The 20,533-nt window shown below is 43.3% G+C and overlaps 1 protein-coding gene and 1 long non-coding RNA gene across 3 annotated transcripts; one reads left to right on the top strand and one right to left on the bottom strand.

Moving 5' to 3' along the window:
* Window positions 1–5,939: 5,939 nt before the first annotated feature.
* LOC148664656 (interferon-induced very large GTPase 1-like) lies at window positions 5,940–19,713 on the top strand. Of its 2 annotated transcripts, none has more exons than XM_088631510.1 (2): window positions 5,940–6,094; window positions 12,546–19,713. In XM_088631510.1, exon 2 carries the CDS (start codon window positions 12,552–12,554, stop codon window positions 18,621–18,623), a length of 6,072 nt encoding a protein of 2,023 aa, XP_088487636.1. In that variant the 5' UTR covers window positions 5,940–6,094; window positions 12,546–12,551; the 3' UTR covers window positions 18,624–19,713. The 2 variants fall into 2 exon arrangements, with proteins under 2 accessions (XP_088487636.1, XP_088487635.1); XM_088631509.1 differs by lacking the exon at window positions 5,940–6,094 and adding an exon at window positions 7,780–7,851.
* On the bottom strand, window positions 7,265–9,885 carry LOC148664657 (uncharacterized). The gene is made up of 3 exons (XR_015936524.1): window positions 9,219–9,885; window positions 7,691–7,849; window positions 7,265–7,497 (listed from the first exon to the last, which is right to left on the bottom strand). It is a non-coding gene; the product is annotated as an uncharacterized LOC148664657 (long non-coding RNA).
* Window positions 19,714–20,533: the final 820 nt, after the last annotated feature.

Here is a 20,533-nt window from a genome sequence, read left to right on the forward strand (position 1 = left end):
GTGACATTACCCACTGTAGGACACAGGTTTGAGCCGGAGTGTCTGTTAATAAAACAGAGTGTGTTTTATTAAAGGTGTAACCCGTTTGTCTTCAGTTATGGTTGGTTTCAGCATGTTGATAAGCTGTTCTCCGGTTACTGGCAATTGCAGAAATTACCCTTCCTCCCTCCTTTGTTTAACCTAAAGAAACGCGTGAAGAAATCCTTCATCAGAAAACCATCACGCATTACAATTCATCCAGAACACACACTCAAGCCAGAGCCAGTTTTACCAGCAGCAGCCTCCTAGAGTAAATCTTTGGACTGCGCAATAATGTGCAGTGCAATATACAGCACGGTTTAAAGGTTTAAATTCTAAATTTTAATTGTTGGTTGATTACTGGCTGTTGACATTTGGATTAAGACAAAATACAGATTTTCTCAAACCTGAAAGAGACGTGTTCATAATAAGCTACTGCATAATAGTGGACTATTTTTGTGTGTTCGGCTATATGAGAAACACACCGAAAGTAATGCTCTGATCGCGCTTTGAGTGCAGCTAGCTACATTACAGTGCTCATTACTACTACAGGGACAAAAAAAGTTTAAAAAAACAAAACGAATGTCAAACTTTACCAAAATGTCCACCTGTGATATTTTATCTGCTTACTTACAGGTTCCATACTAATATTGTAGCGCATTCGCCTGGAGTAGCGTGATGCTACATTAAGAGACGCTGGCTTGGCAGCATCTTTCAAAATAAAAGTCCCCTAAAACCTGCCTGAGAAAAAATAATCCTGGACCAGGTAAAGTCACATTTATAGCACAACACTTTGTCCATCCTCAAAACTAGGTGGAATGTGATAAAGAGACCCACAGGTAATAGGAAATAGCTGTTCTTCATAAGTTTTTTTTTAATTCTTGCAATCGTTTTTATATTGCTTCCTCCTTGCAAATGGACACAGAGCTGTGCTTTTCTAGACAGGAAAAAGTCTAATTTCTGACAAAAAAATCGTGCCTCTCCAAAAGTAGCTCAAATCTCTTCTACAGACCCACAGCTAATAGAAAATCACAATGGTTTCCTCAGATAAGTGTCTTTGCTAAAGTTGCTTGGGTTTATAAGAAAACTTGCCGTTCCCAGACTGGGACCATGCAGTGACCCCTCCCTTTACAGCTAAACAAACATTTGTGCCTCTCCAGAAATACCTCAGATCTACTCTAGAGATGTATAGCTAATAGAAAATCATCTTGGTTTGCCAGATAGGTGTCTTTGCTGAAGTTTCTGGGGTTGTTAAAGTTAGCTGTGTCACTTTCGTAAACTCCTCCTCTTAAGGACGCTCCAGCCCTTCCTTGTTTTTTACTCATCTCCTGTCACTTCGCTTAATGTTGCTATACTCCTCATACGCTACTGTGGTAGCTGAAGGATATTTATTTTGATTGAAATTCAGCTGTTGACATACACTTCCATGTCACTTAGTGTAGCTTGCATCATATTACTCTGACTTCCGCACTGGTTCACCGCTTCCGGGGCATTTATATTTTGTTTCCTGATGGGACACACCTGTTTCCTGTTGTTTTTCGGAATTAGCCCTTTCCCTACGCGGGTCAGCTGGTTTCTCCTGCTTAGGTCTAAGTCGAGTATGTCGAGCAGTTCATCCTGAAATACCTGTCCTGGATGACCCTTCCTCTGGTCAGCTTACTCACACTACCTTTTCAAATTAAAAGTGACCGCTCCATAGTGCTGCTCAGAGCATGACTAAATATTTTCAATGGGGACACTATGGAAAGCTATCTCAAAAGGACTGCACCTGACCATGAATTAAGGTGTACTTTAGTTAGGGCCAGTTAAAGACATGTTATGATGCAAACTAGTGAAAAAGCAGTCTAGTCAAAAGCACAATGTTGGCATATACAGTATATCTTCAGTGTCGTAGTTAATTCCATGGGATTCGAAGACCTGTCCGCTCATATTTATGACACCTGCATTTTCATGGGTAGTAGATACAGTAACACACTTGTCACCCAGTCTATTTCCAATCTCGAAAGTCAAGTGTCACAGCTGAGCACTAGCAGTGTCCCCACTGTTACAGGTGCTGAGGACTCAGATATTGATTTTGGATGCATAGAGAATTAAAATTATTCAATTTCTTCACTGTTTAAAAAAAATACATTAAGGCAATGGCGGATATAAACAGACAGGAGAACAAAGGGCCCAATGCCTATTTTGGTTCGAAACCTTTTTTTGTAAAAAGAAATTCTGTCATCAATCCCAATATGGACAGAAATACTAATAGGCAGATTTCAGCAATACCAAAAAATGGATGGACTACATCAACTTCTGAGGTAAAGTTCAAAATGAATGTATGGAAAGGTTAGGAACTTTTTACAAAGCACATAAAAGGGAATGTTGTGATAAGATAAGACTGAATTTGTCTAGAATAAGTAAGTCTCCTGCCCTTGTGAAAGAGGAGGAATGGAACAAGAAAAGAAAATTCCTCAACATCTCAGGCATTCATTCCAAAAAACCCCTATCAAGATAATCACACATTTTTAGTCTAAATGATAAATGCAAAATTGATGGTCATCCAAATTATCACAACAAGCTACTTATCATTAAACAGTGGTCTGGAAGCAACAATTTAGCTCTTGTCCACAAACTATTGTGATTCTGATTCCCAGAGCACATTCCACTGAGAACTGCAGTTGGAATTGGAAGGTGTTGGTAAAGTGCAATGTACTATTAAATCAACAATATGCCATGAAGGAAAGTCTATAAACAGAGGTGAACATTATTGGGTGGTACTTTTGTGCACTGGACAGAAATTTAGAATTAAAGTAAATGATGAAAACATCACAACACAGCCAACACATAGCATAAACTAAACTAATGTTGTGTTTGTTTTCTGGAAATAAAGGAGGCATCAGACAGAGACATATGTTGGTCAAACTATGTACTCACAGTTGAGAATGTCAATACTCATGAAACATAAAAAAACCTGGAGCCACTGAACAGTTACATATCAACTCCACTGCATAGTAAAGAGGCACTGAACGAGTCTTTGAATAGCTTGCAATCAGTGACGAAGAAACGGGCAGCGTTACCTGTAACAATACACAAGACTTTCAAGAGCCTTCTGGGATCTAAAGCTATTCAGATTTTCAAAAATACCCATATTTGCCGAACCATGTAAAATTGAAATAGAATCTAATATACAGTAAGAGAATTTCTTGTGAAACATCTATCGTCCAAAATTGGACTCCCAAGCCGTGGACTCCCGGAGGTTTTCTTGCAGTTAAATGAGGTTTTTCCTCCCCTCTGTGCTGTGCAGAATTGTTGTGTCCAGAGGATAATAGGCCAGATAACTAAAGCAGCACTTGAATGATGTCTGAGTAGTTCTACACTCGAAATAATAAAAACTGATCTGATTTAAGAGAAAATACCATAGTGTAGTGTTTTGATACAGAACACCTGCAAGGTATCTTTACTTCCCAGTCTATCGGAACGCATGGGGGGGATCAGTTATCAACTGGTACTTGGGCACCATGTAACCCATCGTTTCCACATTACATCAACTCAAAAAGGCTGCATACCATGTCTGTGGCAGAGCCACCTTCCCAGAAAAGATACATCACCATTGAAGGTCTATTCAATCTTTTGGCTGTTTCAATACACTCTAATAAATTTAATATAGCAAAATTCCTAAGTTTTATAATATGTCTTACATTTACACCCCAAACAATTATCCCATAGACAGTAGGGAAAAAGTGTGAAATTTACACTTTATTTCAAACCAGAAAGGTGAAGTGTTAACAATGCCCACATTGCAATAACATGCCCTTCGAGACAAATCTAGTATCCGCTGCTAAAAGGCCCCTATAAACCCCAGGACCATTGGCAAAGGATGCTCATCTGGCAAAACCATGGTTATATACCATTAGCTGGGGGGTCTGTAGAAGAGATCTGAGTCACTTTTGGAGAGGCACAAATTTTGGTTTGGTCGGGAGGGGAATGAGACCAATCCCTGCACCATCACTGCACGGTCCCAGTCTGGGAACAGCAAGTAGTCTTATAAACCCCAGTAGCTTTAGCAAAGATGCTTATCTGAAAAAACCATGGCTATTTTCTATTAGCTGAGGGTCCGTAGAATAGATCTGAGGTATTTTTGAAGAGGCACAGATGTTTGTTTGGTCGGGAGCGGGGTGAGACCACTCCCTGTCCATGGCTGCACAGTCCCAGTCTGAGGATGGGAGGTGCTCTATAAACCCCAGCAACTTCAGCAAAGACATTTATCTGAGAAAACCATGGTGATTTTCTATTAGCTGTGGCTCTGTAGAATAAGTTTGAACTATTTTTTTTCTACCAAGTGCTACCAAGCCACCGTCTCTTAGTGAAGCTTGCATCATGTTACTCGTTCAGACAGGGTTACGAGAGGGAACTACCTGCCTCCATTATTCTCCTCCTATTCTTCTTTAAAATAGCCGTGGGTGAACATACCAGGCTCATATCACTGCTGCAGTACCGAAATACAATATGAGGTATTAATAAATATGTATATATAAACAACAGGATCAAAGAAGCTTAAAAAAAGCTGGAAGTGATATTAGAAAGCGTTGTTCACACTGATGAAGTAGACTCCTATTTAATACAGTCTCGTTTTAATAAATTCCCCTGTTTCTCTGGTAAATCCAGGTTTTATTGCTCATTTCAATGAGTTTTAACTCTTTACATTTCATTAGTGTGAAAGACGCGACCCTGTACTGGATAAAGCGCATAGAAACTGGACGGACCTTTGTTAATGACTGAAGACACTCAGTTTAAAGAGTTAATTAAACCAGTTTAAACTGGAACTGGGTACAACCCGGATCAAGACAAGAACTGAGAGATTCAGGACTCTCTCCCTCTGGTATCCTTTTATATATCTCTGTCCTGTTTCCTAAAAAAAAACCCACTAATACCCCGTGTAGGAAAGAAGGCTCGCTCGTCACTCCTGTTCTGTCCCAGTGTCGCAGTAACTGGGACTGAAGCAGACGGAGAGGAGATGCGCACTTCCAGAACTTTCCTTCCCGCTCGGTTATTCCAGCTGAGCCCCAGATGGACTTTTTCCCTCCTGAGGAAAGAGCATCTTCCCACACAAACAACCAATTTCTCTCGGAAACACTGGCAGCCCACAACACCCACAGCACAGGGAGCGTTTTTACCAGCTGTGCCGCCACACGGGCAGCAGGACTCCCCTCATCTGCAGAAACACCAGGGAAGAGCCTCCGCCATCCCTCCCAGCCCACAGGAGATTCCCGCTGGAAGGACCTGGCGGGGGATTCCGAGTCATTCCTGGAATTTCCAGGAAAGACGCAGTTCCTCACCTGGGAATAAAACAGCACTGAGAGGAGCTCGAGCGCTCTGGCCGGGATTTTCCAACTCAGAGCGTCGCCTAGCAACCGGCGCTCTCTCCTCGAGCCTGACGGCCAGTGTCTGGTCTCGCGCTGGGCTGTGGGAGCAGGATTTGGCACCAGTTTTCCTCTTTTATTCTTACGTAAAAGTCAATATCCCTCCCTTATCTGTCTGGATATAAGAAAGGTTATAAACCAGAGACACGCTGGGTAAGTACAGATCCCGGGACAGTGTGTGTGAGAGTAGGGGTGTGGACCCCAGTATCCTGGTCAGTACAGATCCCGGGACACTGTGTGTGAGAGTAGGGGTGTGGACCCCAGTGTCCTGACTGCTGGTCAGTACAGATCCCGGGACACTGTGTGTGAGAGTAGGGGTGTGGACCCCAGTGTCCTGACTGTTGGTCAGTACAGATCCAGGATGCTGTGTGTGAGAGTAGGGGTGTCGACTGAAGTGCTGTGACTTCGGTATTCTGATGACATAATAATCATCGATTCATTTCTGTCTTTAGGTATCCCCATTACCTGTAAAGCACTTTGAGTGAAGTGTCAAGAACAGCGTTATGTAAGAGTAAGGAATTATTATTTAATTTATCCATCAGTCTATGTAGCAGTGTTACTTTTCCACCAGGTGGCGCCAAACCAGCATCACAGAGCAGACGGGAAACAACTCGCTCAGATCAACTGGAAAAAAGGAGAAATGGCATCTGAGAGCTCAGCGCTCAGCCCTGGTGAGTTTTCTCTTGTTCTAACTGTCAGAGTATCGGAAAGGGAGTCACAGGGGGTCTCTTCTCTGTCGCAGAGCACAGCAACAGCTGGAAAAGTTTATTTCTGTCTGCTTAGAGTTTGTTGTGCCTGTCAAACGCACGGGGTCTGAACTAGGAGACAGATGGGAACTGATTTACTTTTAGTTTCTACTGTCATAAAACTATAAAACCTGATGTGTGTGGATTTGACGGAATATTTCACTGGCTTTTAATCAGAAGTTGTAAAACTTGATTCTTCACTTCATATGTACAAACACTGTTTCCTGATGGTCTTCAGTGGTGTGAACCCCGCTTGTTCTCTGAAGCTGTTCAGTGATGTGAACCCTGACTGCCAACTGTGTTTAGTGATATGAACACCTGACTGTTCTCTGACGGTGTTCAATGCTGTGAGCCCCTGTCTGTTTTCTGATGGTGTTCAGTGATGTGAAACCTGACTGAGTGTTCCCTGACAGTGTTCAATGGTGTGAACCCTGGCTTTTTGCTGATGGTCTTCAGTGATGTGAATGTTGACTGTTCGGTGATGGTGTTTAGTGATATGAACCCCAGTGGTTCACTGTTGGTGTTCAGGGGTGTGAAGCCTGGCTGTTTGCTGATGGTGTTGTGTTTACATGAGTGTTAATGACAGCAGCAGACATGATCAGTCATGGTTGTTACCTGGGTGTTTCTCAGAGGCAGTCTTCACTGTACTGTTTACAACAACTGAGAGCTTTTTCCCAAAACATTAGAAGAGAAGACTGGACATCTGGGTATTTCTTCAGAGTAGTCAGGGTATCAACTTTATAAACACTTACTTTCTTCCTCGAGACTATCCGCTATCCGCTCTCTCTCTCTGCCTCCTTGGCCTCTTGGCTGGGAGAAGGAAAGTAAGAGGCCAAGGAGGCAGAGAGAGAGGGAGCGGATAGCGCTTCCCAGTCTCGAGGAAGAAAGCAAGCACCGCGGGCAGGCCACGAGTACCTACTCCCAGCCAAGAGGCCAAGGATAGCGGAGCAAGAGAAAGGGGGAGGGGAGAGGAGAGAGCAGAGAGAGAACGTTGCTGCCGGATCCCACCCAGCTCAGCTGCTGCTTGGCCTTAACCCCCTAGGCTCAACCTAGAGCGATACCAGCTCAAGCTTTCTTCAGGATCTTCGATCGCCTTATAGACCTTTGGAAAGACAAGAACTGCGGGCATACTGCAGGCGGTGATGCAGCCTGTTCCCCAGAGGGGCTGCTGGGTAGGAGCTCACACACGTGTGGTGGTGTTTCCCCTGTAGCAGATCTCCTTACTTCCACTCCTGCCCTGGTTGGTGTCCGAGACCCTGTGAGCAGTGAAACCACCTAACCACCTCCCTCCTGTCCAACTGGGCTCCAGTGGTCTGGTGCTTTAGAACCTGTGTGGCACAGAGGAATGGGACAAGTTTGGGACTGAGCCAACAAAGCAGTCAGAGAGTAAACTAGCCCCCCTGGCAATGAGCTGTTAAAACATGAACAGCAGATGGAAACGCTGAAGGATGCTAATACGTAGTATTAATACTTATAATTCATGTTAATAAACAGGGGCTCAAACCGAGTGGTGTCTTTTACCTGAAGCAGAAGTTCCTTGTCAGGGAAGTTTTAGGAGCTGCAGTAACATGTTCACACTCCTATGCCACCAGAGGCTGTGGAGGTAAACGAATGTGAAAGTGTGAGCCCAGCTCTTCAGGAGTGAACACCAGACTCCAGACACGGAGAAGCGAGAGATTCCTGTAAGTACAGAAAGTAGAACTTTACAAAAACAGAAAAAACAAGCAGGATGGATGAAGTCACTGGGCTGTCAGAATGCTGGGGTTTTCTTGGTAACAATCAAGTAGTGAGATTTAGATTAAAACTAACTGATCAGAATGTGTTGCAGTGTCTCTGCATAGTCCTGCCTGAGACTGTCCTCAGAGCCCAGACCTGTAGAGACACTTCTGGAGACAAATGGTTGTTTTTTGTGAATTTCTGGAAGCTGGTCTGCTTTGATGATATTTAGTTTGTAATTGAGTTCTAATCTAAACTAATTTCTCATCTGCGTTTCTAATGAAGGTGAAGGTTGGGTGTTTTTCATCTCTGAGATAGGAGGGGTCATCGCAGTAAAATTAAAAAAGGTGTTAAAAATTTAAATCTGCATTTTACGATGGGGGAAGAAGATGAGAATTTTTATCAGCAACTTCAGTTGACATTTTACCAAGTTAGTCAAATGCTGAGGTTAAAATAGCTTTTATCTTTCAAGTTCTCTCAGTGCTTATTGGAATTCATTCTCTCTCTGTCCCATTTCCATTGGCTCAGACGAGAGCTGTTTTTTGACATGAACAGACACGTTGGGTGTCAGACTGGTTAAGTGAGATTCGTTATGTACAGTGGATATAAAAGGTCTACACACCCTTCTGAAATATTATTATGCAGGTTTATGTGATGTAAAGCCAGAAATCAAGATAAATCATGTAAAGGCCTGGACTTTGCGATTTTATGCCACTCTTCCTTGCAAAAAAAGTTCAAGCTCCTTCAAATTGCCAGGAGATCTCCTGTGCACAGCCCTCTTTAGATCATTCCAGAGGTTTTCTATGGGATAGAGGTCTGGGCTCTGACTAGGCCATTCCAAGACTTTGATCTTTTTCTGAAGCCATTCCTTGGTTGACTTGGATGTGTGTTTGGGGTCGTTATCATGTTGGAAGGTGAAATTCCACTTCATCTACAGCTTTCTGACAGAGGCCAGCAGGTTTTGTGCCAAAATATCTTGATATTTGGAGCTAGTCATTATCACATCTATCTTGACTAGAGCCCCTGTCCCAGCTGAAGAGAAGCAGCCCCAGAGCATGATGCTGCCACCACCATGCTTCACAGTAGGTTTGGTGTTCTTTGGATGATGGGCTGTGTTGTCTTTGTACCAAACGCATCTTTTAGAATTAAGGCCAGAAAGTTAAACCTTTGTCTCATCAGACCATAAGACATTTTCCTACATGGTTTGGGGTGATTAGATGGGCTTGGATGTTCTTTTTTGTGAATAATGGCTTCTGTCTTGCCACCCCACCCCATAGCCCAGACGTGTGCATAATACATGAGACCATTGTCACATGCAAAGAGTGACCAGTACCTGCCAGAAATTCCTGCAGCTCCTTTAATGTTGCTGTAGGCATCTTGATAGCCTCCCTGATAAGTTTTCTCCTTGTCCTATCATCAACTTTGGAGGGTTATCCTCATCTTGTCCCTGTGTCTCCACTTATTGATGATAGTCTTCACAGTGCTGCATGGTACATCCAATGCCTATGATATTCTTTTATACTTTATTCAACTTTATTGTCATTATACTTACAAAGGTGCATAGTATAATGAAAAGTGTTCCTCATTAGTCACTCAGGTGCAGTATATAAATAGGACAGAAGATAAGACAATAGACAGTAACACAATAGCAATAACAGTAATGTGTAATAACATAACATAAATAACATGTAATCAAGTAATCAAAAACTGTGCAAACAGAGAAAATATAACAGGACAAAAACAGTGCAAGGTCATTCTTGGAACAGTGCAAAAATAGTATGGTTAAAAATAGTATGGTTAATTAATAAATATTTTGACCGGTACAGTTTTACTGGGCTATTGTATCGGGACAGAACAATTTCGGCTTACATGTGTGTGTAGTGGTGTAGGAGTACAGTCCTTGTGGGTATAGGAAGACATTAGGAGACATCATAATATGATGGGAGGGAGTGGGGGAGATTTCATATCCCTCTCCTGATCGGTACCTTTCAACAATAAGATCTCGTAGATGTTTTGTCAGCTCCTTGCAGACCAAGGCTGTCCCAGTAGGATGCAACCTGAAAGTTTCAAGGAAATCCTACAGGAACGGCTGATTTTTATTTGGGGTTAATCAGAATCACTTTCATTGATGGCAGGTGTATGCTGCTTACCTTCGGACATTATTTTAAATGTGATTGGTTAACTCTGAACACAGCTACAGCCCCCATTATAAAAGGGTGTGCACACTTTTGCCACCAGGGTGTTGTAGGTTTTTTAATTTCAATATTTTTTTCCTAATAATTATCTATTTGTTTTTCTCTTTTATCTATTTTGTGTTTGCAAGGTCACATTAAAGATGGAAAAATGTATGACATGATTTATCTTGATTTCTGGTTTTACATCACAAAAACCAGCAATTTCAATAATTGTGTGTAGACTTCTTATATCCACTGTAACTACTCTTCTGTTTGTGCTCAACTGCTCATATGAGTGGGTTCTGTCAGACCTGTAGCCAGTGTAGTTCAGTTGGCACCTACAGTATTAATCATGTCTACCTGTAATAATTGTGTTTCCTCTTCAGAGACGTCCTGATCAAAACACTGTATCCCATCAACTCCAGGCATGAGAGGAACTGTATATAGTGTATATTTAATTAAAAATCTTATGCTTGAAACATAAATAATTGTATTGTAAAAATCTCATTATTACTTAATACTTATAAACTACTGTTCCTACAGACAGATACTTTAGAGTAGATATTTATAAGTTTGTTCTTAATCAATTATGAAGTTAATATAGTTTTTATTAAATAGTTAAAATAAATAAATAGTTAAATAAATAGTTTGTATTAGGACAGTATAGCTCTTTAAAACTCTCCTGAAGTGGAGAAATGGAAAATATGAGTAAATATGTTTCCTTTTGTGTTCTGCTCTGCCTGCTGAAAGACAAAAAGTTTTTTAAACTTGTCAATGTGGGACACTCTCTTCAGACTAAAGAGACTCAGTTCCTCCATCCTGTCAGTGTGGGTCACTCCCTTCAGACTAAAGAGACTCAGTTCCTCCAGCTTGTCAGTGTGGGACACTCCCTTCAGACTAAAGAGACTCAGTTCCCTCAGCCTGTCAGTGTGGGACACTCCCTTCAGACTAAAGAGACTCAGTTCTCTCAGCCTGTCAGTGTGGGACACTTCCTTCGGACTAAAGAGACTGAGTTCCTCCAGCCTGTCAGTGTTAATATACAGCCTGTGCCCCAGACTGGCTAATGTGAAGACATTCATGTGTTGTCTTTGTGTGGTGGTGTTTTCTCTGTAGTTGATCTTTGTGTTACACTCCTGCCCTGGTTGGTGTTTGTAATCCTGTGAGATGGAGAAAGATGAAAAAGGGGAAATTTTATCACCTCCTTCTGTACTTCACCCGAGGCTGTCAGGTCAATGAATGTGAAAGTGCGAGCCTACTTATTCAGGAGTTCACGGGTTTGGGGTTAGTGTTAGTGTTCGGGTTTATTATTATCACTTCTCAGGAACCTGTAGCAAGGGCTCCATGTTTCTGTCCAGCAAACTGTTTGGCAGATATTTTGGCTTCAGTATAGCACGTAGGTCTGCTCGGCAGTATTGGATTTAATCCAGCTCTTCTCACTGAGCTCTGCAGAAGTTTTCAGCGCCAGCGTCGCCCAGCACATGAAGCCAGTCTTTGGTCTAAGCAGCAGTCTCTGCAGCCTCAGGACAGTGCATCAGATACGGACGCTCGCCAGTCCATCTCATCTGCACTCGAGGCTGTACCTGTTTCTGACTCGCAGTGTTTGGCAGCAATTTCAACTTAAAGTCAATAAGGGCCTTATCTCTGCACGGCACCCTCAGAGGCCTCCGGGGTCTTATATCCGCGCGGCCTCCAGCCAGCCTCCAGCTTTTAGTTTCATACTTTGACATCTCTTGCTTAATTTTTTGTTATTCTGCTGCTAGACAGACCACGAAGCAGATGCTACATCCAAAAAAAGTCACAAGCACTCAATCAGTGAGAACATTCACCTCTATTTTTCTGTGGCTTGTGATTTTTTTACCCTTTTTTCTCTTTTTCCTTCAAAGCTACAGCTCTCCCACCATCTCCAGACAGTCTCCTTCCGCTGGCATAACTCTCTGCAATTCGGACAGCTGTATTCAAACCAGTCTCTCTGCTGCATCAAGGCAGCTTTTTTTCCAACTTCCAATTATTTTATACAGCTCTGGTTTCAATCAGCCTGCCTTATTACTTCATCATCTCTCATTAAAAGCCTGAAGAGGTTCCGCTGTGAACCTGCACTTGGAGCTTGGCTTGTCATTAAGCACTGTGCCGAGATCTCAGGGCCCAAAGCATAACATTAGGAATGTATTGTAGTAAATAAATTTTATGATATGGCTGGCCAGGATCCCTGCCCTCCATCGATAATGACACAAATCAGCAGTTAAAGACTCTGTGTATCACCATGATATTGAAAACCATTGGGCTTCATACCTGGGCAAACAATGTATTTCCTCTACTTTGTGATGCAGTTGACTTAGCTCTGCCTGAAAATACTGTGTAGTTTTTTTAATAAATTCTGGGAAAAAAGAGGGACCAGTGGTTTTTTCTCTTCTTGGCCCAGAAGAAGTTGTGATCCAAAACCAAGTTCTTACAGCTTTCTCTTTTCTCCTCTTTTTCTGATGAACTAGGACAAGATGGAAAACCCAGAGGAGTCTTTCAGAGAGAGAATGGACGAGGTGAGACAAGACCTCACAGAGCTTCAGAAACTGCACAAGGGAGGCAAAGACCGAAACAGTGCTGAGGTGAGAGAACTGGAAGACAAGATTCGCTCAGCCCTTGACGTTCCTCAGGAATGCTGGGTACCTGCTGGAGAGTCTCTAAACGAGCTGGTGGAAAATCTGCACCAACAGCTCAACCTTCTGGAAGACTCCTCCCTGTCTCACCCTGGGAATGTTCCTGATGAGGATGTGTTAAGAAGCGCGTCTGGAGGCCTGGCTCTGCAGGGAGTCTACTGCACTGGGATTCTGGAGAACATGCTGGAGAAGAGAGAGCAGCTCATTGAGGTTCCTGAGGGCTTCTCACTGCACAGACCCCAGCACAGCTCGCTTTATGAGAAGGAAGCATTTTCCTCCTGCACATCTCTGACCTTCTTCCAGAAGGTCGTGGAAAAGCTCGGCTACACTTTTAGCATTTCAGCAAAAGTTAGATTTAAAGTTTTTACTGTTGAAAACACAACAGAAAAGTCACACTGTACTAAAGAACAGGGGAAATCTCACACATCCTCCTCTGAAGAGTCCTGCGTGTGGAAAACGATGTACAGTTATGTCCCACTGGCGTCCAGCTTTATTCAGAAGGACAAACTGAAGCTGTCAAGTGCTGCCATGAAAGACCTTAGAGACATAGAAGCAGTGCTGATCAACAGTGATGAGGGTGACATGACCCCTGAGTTACTGGACAGAGTTGGTGAGTTTTTCAAGAGATTTGGTTCCCACGCTGACCAGGGTCCTCTTCACTTTGGTGGGGTGTTCTGGTGGAAGGCCTCTGCCCAGGGGTTCAGCAGCAGTGAAGTCAGACAGATGAACAGCCTGATATCTGAAGCCTTACATCTCTATGTTGGTGCTGGATACAGTAAATTAACCTCTTTATGTTCACCTAAAGAGAGCAATGTCGCTGGAATCAGAAAACATTTCTTATTATTGAAAAAAATATTTTTTTCAATCACTGCGCCTAAAAGTGAAGTGAGCGTGTCTGCATCACAGCTGAAAGGATCCTTTACTGGGAGCTACAGTGAAGCACAGATGAGCAGAGTGAAGCTTTCTGTCTCTAAAACTGGGGGACCTGCTGAAACCAACAATCACCTGCAGTGGAAGTGTGCTCTGGTCAGCAGTAACAGGACCTGGCAGGTGATAGACAGAGGAACCAGTTTGATTCCTGTGTGGGACATCATCCTGTCTGCTCACACTCAAGACTTCACAGACCCTTTCAGACTGAGCAGCAGCCTGCTGGAGGCCTACAGAAGGATCACAGGGCAGGACGCAGACCTGATGTTGACACACATTGTTAATAAAATGAAAATGGAAGATTTTACTAATTTGCTTCAAAAACTGGGAATTAAGTCTGTGTATTCCAGCAAAATTGAAAAATCAGAGGTTCTTGTCATTGACAGTCTATCACTCAGTGCCAAGAAGCCAACAACAGAGACACAGCTGTGTTCTTACTATCTCTACAAGCTCATGACGCTGGACTACAGTGCTCGGTTTTTTGTACTGAAACTTCCAGATAATGAATTTAAGAAAAGCAGTCCAGACAACCAGTGTTCCAGTAAAAACAAAAGGAGTGACTTCTTCAGCGTTGGACAGGAGGAAGATGAAGAGGATAACAAACTAGACTCATATATTCACCCCATGGACGTCCACATGGCTGTGTTCCACTGCTCTGGTGACTTCCTGAGAGCGTTCCTCTTCAACAAGCTCTCCACCTGTCAGTTTGCCTTGCCCCTCCTGGTGCCCAGCCCTGAGACTGGGGCAGTGGAGCTCCCTCTGTGGGCCCTGAGGCAGGTCAAGAGGTCCTGGTGCAGTAAGGAGCTCTCAGTGAGAGGCAGCTCTGTGAAACACAACTGCAGGGACATGTTCAACACTCCAGTGCCAACTGTGTCCTTCATCAGGCTGGGATCATCCTCCATCTCAAAATCCCAGATCCTGAACAGTGTCATCAGCCCCAAGAGACACAGTGTGTTTTTCCACCGGCACTGCAGGGGCAGCTCCCCAGACTGCCTGCTCATGGACGGGGTGGTGGAGATCGCCTGGTACTGTCCAGGAGGCAGGAAGGACGACGTGTTCGACAGCTGTGTGGCTTTCCTGAACCTTCACGGAGATGCCAGCCAACACCCAGAGCAGCTGCAGTTTCTCCAGGAGGTCAGCACTGTCAACGTGCTTCTGATCCCAGAGTCTCCGCTGGTTGGAGAAGAGAAGAAGAAAGCTGAGGCTCTTTCCAACTCTCCTGTCCCCCTGATCTGTCTGTTTGCTGGACAGAGTAAAGTCTCTCCAGGAAACAATCCAACCAAAGTGAGACTGGCAGCCAAGAACAGGAGCGAAGGTAATCTGACTGATGAGATCAGTTCACACATCAAACACTGCATCTCCACTGTGAACAAGACCTCCAGCCTGCAGACATACTTACAGGCAGCGAGACGACAGCAGTTCAGGGTGGATGAAGAAAGCGAATTCTGTACAGAAGGGAAGGAAAAGGCCAAGATTTTGTTGAATCTGTTGAAAGAGGAGAGATTATCAACCCTAAAAGAGACTCTGCTGCCTCTGCAGGGTGAGCTGTGGCACAGGTGGTGCATGAAGGACAAAGAACAATATCGTCTGAACAGCAAAGCGAACAAAAGTATTGAACAGCAAATGAGTGAGATCAGAGCTGAGAAAACAGCCCTCCGTCATGAACAGCTGAAGAGAGCTTTCCCTCTCCATGACTTCACGAGATCCTTCCTAGAGTGTTTAACTTCAGCAGATCCACAAGACACCAAGCTGTTCATGCTGCACTGGCTAGGGATGTATCTAGATGAACTGACTGCAGACACGCTGAATGAACTTCAGGAGAAATACCACTCCACGTGGACAACACTGAGACTGAAAGACAAGAGTAAGGACAAGGATCAGGAAATTAAACTGCAGAAGGATCTGAACACAATATCTAAACAGATTAGTGCTGCTACTCTCGGACTTCAACACCTCATGAGAGAAACCGCTCAGCTCTATGAAGCTGGTCAATCAGGAGAGAGTCTAAAAAATCAGAGACAGTTTCTCAGTGTCCTTCCTGCTGTTGGAGCGGAGATGCTGATGTCAGGACACCCTCTGGAGCTGATGGACGGAGATGCTGCCCATGTGCCCCTGGTGTGGATTGAGGCCGTCCTGGACAAGCTCACTGAGAGACTTGGAGACAGAAAGGTGTTTGTCCTCTCAGTCCTTGGAGTCCAGAGCTCAGGAAAGTCCACTCTGCTGAACACAATGTTTGGGCTGCAGTTCACAGTGAGTGCAGGCAGGTGCACCAGGGGAGCGTTCATGCAGTTAGTGAGAGTGAGTGAGGAGGTCAGAGCCCAGCTGCAGTATGACTTTGTCTTGGTGGTGGACACAGAGGGGCTTCGGTCACCAGAGCTCAGTAATAAAACCTCACTGAGTCATGACAATGAATTAGCAACTTTAATTATCGGGATTGGGGACATGACTCTTATCAACATCATGGGAGAGAATCCGTCTGAAATGCAGGACATTCTCCAGATTTGCGTCCAGGCATTTCTGAGAATGACAAGTGTTCAGATCAAACCAAGTTGTATTTTTGTGCACCAGAATGTTGCAGAAGCTTCAGCGAATGACAAGAATATGGAGGGAAGGAGGTGTCTCCTGGAGAAACTGGATGAAATGGCCCGCATTGCTGCTACAGAGGAAAAGCATGAAGTTACTGGCTTCAGTGATATAATCCAGTTCGATGTGGAATCACAGGTTTTCTACTTCAAAAACCTTCTGGAAGGAGACCCTCCGATGGCTCCTCCCAACCCCTCCTACAGCCAGAATGTCCAGGAGCTGAAGATGAAGCTCCTCAGTGTTGCTCAGTGGCAGCCTAGAGTGAAGTTTCCCTCACTGTCCGAGTTTAAATTACGGATCAGAGATGTCTGGAATGCACTGCTGGGGGAGAACTTTGTCTTCAGCTTCAGAAACACCCTGGAAATGTTGGTTTACAGTAAACTGGAGGAGAAGTACGGAGAGTGGTCATGGAAGATGAGGAAAAGAGCCCTGGAGATACAGAACAGACTGAGCAACCAAATTAACAATAATATAGTTCAGGCTGTGACATTGTCAGATCTGATGAGAGAATTTAATGGGGTTTACAGCACTCTGACAGCTGAAATAGAGAAGTATTTTAAAGAGGAAAAAAAACAGGAGATCTTGATTAACTGGAAGGTGAATGTTGATAAAAGATTTGAGATCCTGAGGAATGAGCTCACTGAAGAAACCCGAAAACAGAGCAATGAACTGATCAGACTGAAGAAATTCCGATTAGAGCTGGACAGGAAGAAATCAGAATATGAATCAGAACTGATTAAAATGAGCAAAGACCTGGCTTCCAGACTGAAGGAGCAGAAGCTCAGTGATAAGAAAGTGGAGGAGCAGTTTGACAGACTCTGGAAGAGCTGGGTGACCAGAGTGTCCTCAGAGCTGCCCCCTGAGGAACAGCTGGACATCAGAGCCACAGTGCAGAACATCCTGCTGGAGAAATTCAAGAACCAGGGAGATGTCCTCAACAAGATTGTCAACAGAGAGGAGATGTTCCAGTTCAATAAGAAAAAACACATCAAACAAAGCTGGGCAAGATCTGTATGGAACACAGTTACTTCTCAAGACCCACAGTGCAGGTTTCATGGGAATGAACTCACTCAGCACATACAGAGAGCTGTTAATAAATACATTGACAGGAGAGAAGGGGAGAAAGTGGATTTCAATGAAAACTTCATCCATGAAATCCTGGGGCTGATAAAAAGTAACATAACTGATTATGAAAAGTCTACAGAGCAAAATATATTCACAAAGGAGTACGAGTTTGAACTGTCTGTCTATCTGTGCTTTACTGCAGCACCACAATTTGAGAAACTACACACAGCCTTCAGGAGAGCCAACAATCCTCTGATTTACCTCGAGAGTAAGAGGGATCAGTACCTTGACTCTTTTAAGAGCTTCTGTAAAGGAGCCACATCTGTCACATTCTTTGTAGATTTTTTGTGCAGATGTCTCAAACCTGCGATCCAGCAGGCAGTGTGTGCTAAGACCTGTATCCAGATCACAGATGATATGAAATCTAACTGCCCTGCTTTCAGTGGTAACAGATCCAACCTGGAGAACCACATTCTGAGACACCTCGCTGAGCAGGAGGACTTTGACTCCTATATGGAATATATTAACCAGCCAAAGGATTATTTTGAGAGGTTTATAAGGGAGCGTGTTGAAAGATACTGTAGAAACAACAGTGATCAACTGAGAGTGATGTTTAATACCAATCTGATTGACCTAGTACAGCAGGTTATAACAGTGAACACTACTGTCACTGCAGCTGTGAGAGAGAGACATGGTGGTGCCACCTTGTGGCTGGATGACTTCTGTGTAGCACTCAGTGATCATATGGAGCTCCCCAGACAGGACTTCAGAAACATTGAAAATGAAGACATCACAGACCTGAAGTTCCTCAGAGAAACGATGGACAGATCACTTGAGGAGATACTGGAAAATCTTCAGAAAGAAAGCAGCAGCAAACCTGACCTTGACTTAAAGATGTTCAGACTCAGACCTGATGAGATTCTGTGTGAGGCGCTCAGTGGATGTTGGGAACAGTGTCCCTTCTGTAAAGCCATCTGTACAAACACCATCCCTGGCCATGAGACTGACCACAGTGTCCAGTTTCACCGATCAAAAGCTCTGGCTGGCTGGCATCGCCGTGGAACTGATGAATTCTCTGTTGATTTTTGTACCACTTCAGTCAGCAGTGACAAGAGATTCAGACCTTTGAGTTCCAGTAGTTCTTTCCCTTATAAGACCTACAGAGCAGCAGGTGAACCTTACAGTAGATGGAGCATCACCCCAGATAACAGCGAACAGTCCTACTGGAAATGGTTCATCTGTACTTTCAGGTCACAGCTGGAGGGGAAATTAAAGCTAAAATTTGAAGGTAGTGGTGAAATTCCCGATGAGTGGAAAACAATTGAAAAGAGGAAATGAAGTAACTTTAGATCTGAGAAAGAAAAAAGTACCATTAATAACAAAATTTAAAGATGAACTTTTCATATAAATGTCTTTTTGTATAAACTGACACCTGCAATGGTGTAAAAATGAAGTGATATCAAACAAACAGTTCTACTGGAAATGGTTCATCTGTACTTTTAGGATAAAGATCGAGCAGGAATTTGGACTGAAATTCACAGGTCTGGGTAAACTCCCTCAAGACTGGGACAGAAGCAAAAAGGAAGCAGCCCTGAGAGACGTGTAGTAAACCCACATCAGTGTAAATATTTAGGTATTCAGGGACACCGATTCAGAGGGATTATGGATCAATCCTTTCAGGAGCTCACCTACGGATCAAGTCAGTCTTACAGGTCCTCATATCATATCGTCATGCTCATCTGTAACAAATCTGGTTATTAATGAACAGATGAGAAGCTCTCTGGGTTAGATATGGTAACATATGGCCTTCAGATTGATTTAGGATTGAGGTTCCAAAAAGAGAACTGTCTCCCAGTAAAATTATTTCAGTACTAGAATGTCACAGAAAGCTCTCACTCAACAGACATTTAGACACTGAATAGTGAATGAGTAACTGCAGATTTCTGCAACTATTGTGTTTTATTTTAACCTGAAATTGGTTTTATCTTTAAACTTTATTCTGACATTTGTTTTGCTGTTTGTGAAAAGTCATTCAGAGTTTGACTAAGGAACTTCATGCTGTATTTTGAAGCTGTGGGTGTGATGTCCACAGGAAATCCCGGCATCTGCTCTCATACTCCATCAGGGGTCGGGTTTTCTGTGTAGGAAAATTCTTATGTTTACTGTGCTGATAAATTCTTATATCCTCTGGTGTGTGATTAATGGAAAAAGATTAAAATAGGGAAAAAAATGATATACTGCAATAGAAACACAATACATTGAAATGGTAATTGAAAATTGGTGACAGTTGGTGACAAAACTTTCTTCTGCTCCTGTACTGACAGATGGGATAATTACTGCTTCTAACTTAAATATCTAATAAAGGAAATCACAATCAAATGTGACAAACTGTATCTTTTTACAAGCATTAAAAAGTAGTGACATTTCACTTGGGTTGTTTTCTTCATTTTGAACTGTTTGTTGTTTGACAAACATACAATTTTGCAATACATCATACCAGATTAATCTGCCAGTACAGTTCCCTCCAGTTTTACAATCAGCGATTCTGTATACTTTCTTCACTTTCAGTCAAATGACACTACAAGTCCAGACCACTGAAACCCCCACCATGGTCAAATTATTAGGATCCCTACTTAAAGATCTTAAAGTGTTCCGACAAAGCCTGAAATGAAATAAACAAACATACCATACAACTTCAACACCTCAATGGTTCTGTTTTTATCAGCTGACATAGTAGTGAGCACAGAGCTGTAAACTGTAACTGCTCTACAGAGGGCAGAAATACACACAATATTAAGTCTTGTTTTCACCCTTTTATACCTGCTACATCTTAGTTGCAGGGTAGTGCAGTGGTTAACATCGCTGCCTGGCTTCAGTTCCTGGGGGACTGTCTGTGTGGTGTTTGCATGTTTGTGTTCACTTGGGTTTCGGGTTAATTGGCTTGTGGGAAAATTGGCCCTGGTGTGAATGTGTGTGTGTGTCTGTGTGTACCCTGCGATACACACAGACACACACACAGACTGGCGGGACGGGATGTCCTGGTGTGTGTGAGTGTGTGTTTGTGTGTCTATGTGTGCCCTGAGACAGACTGGCATCCCGTCCAGGGTGTGTGAGTGTGTGTTTGTGTGTCTGTGTCCAGGGTGTGTGTGCTGTCTTACACCCATTGCTTGTCAGGACAGACTATGGCTCCCCTGCAATCCTGGATTAGAAAATGGACAGATATACAAAACAATATATAAACAATATAT

Source organism: Lepisosteus platostomus, chromosome 5 (assembly GCF_059453375.1).
Source record: "Lepisosteus platostomus isolate fLepPlt1 chromosome 5, fLepPlt1.hap1, whole genome shotgun sequence".
NCBI classification, from domain to species: domain Eukaryota; kingdom Metazoa; phylum Chordata; class Actinopteri; order Semionotiformes; family Lepisosteidae; genus Lepisosteus; species Lepisosteus platostomus.

Excerpts from the sequence above, each read along its gene's own strand:
- LOC148664656 (XM_088631510.1), top strand. The coding sequence starts at position 12,552 with ATGGAAAACCCAGAGGAGTCTTTCAGAGAGAGAATGGACGAGGTGAGA.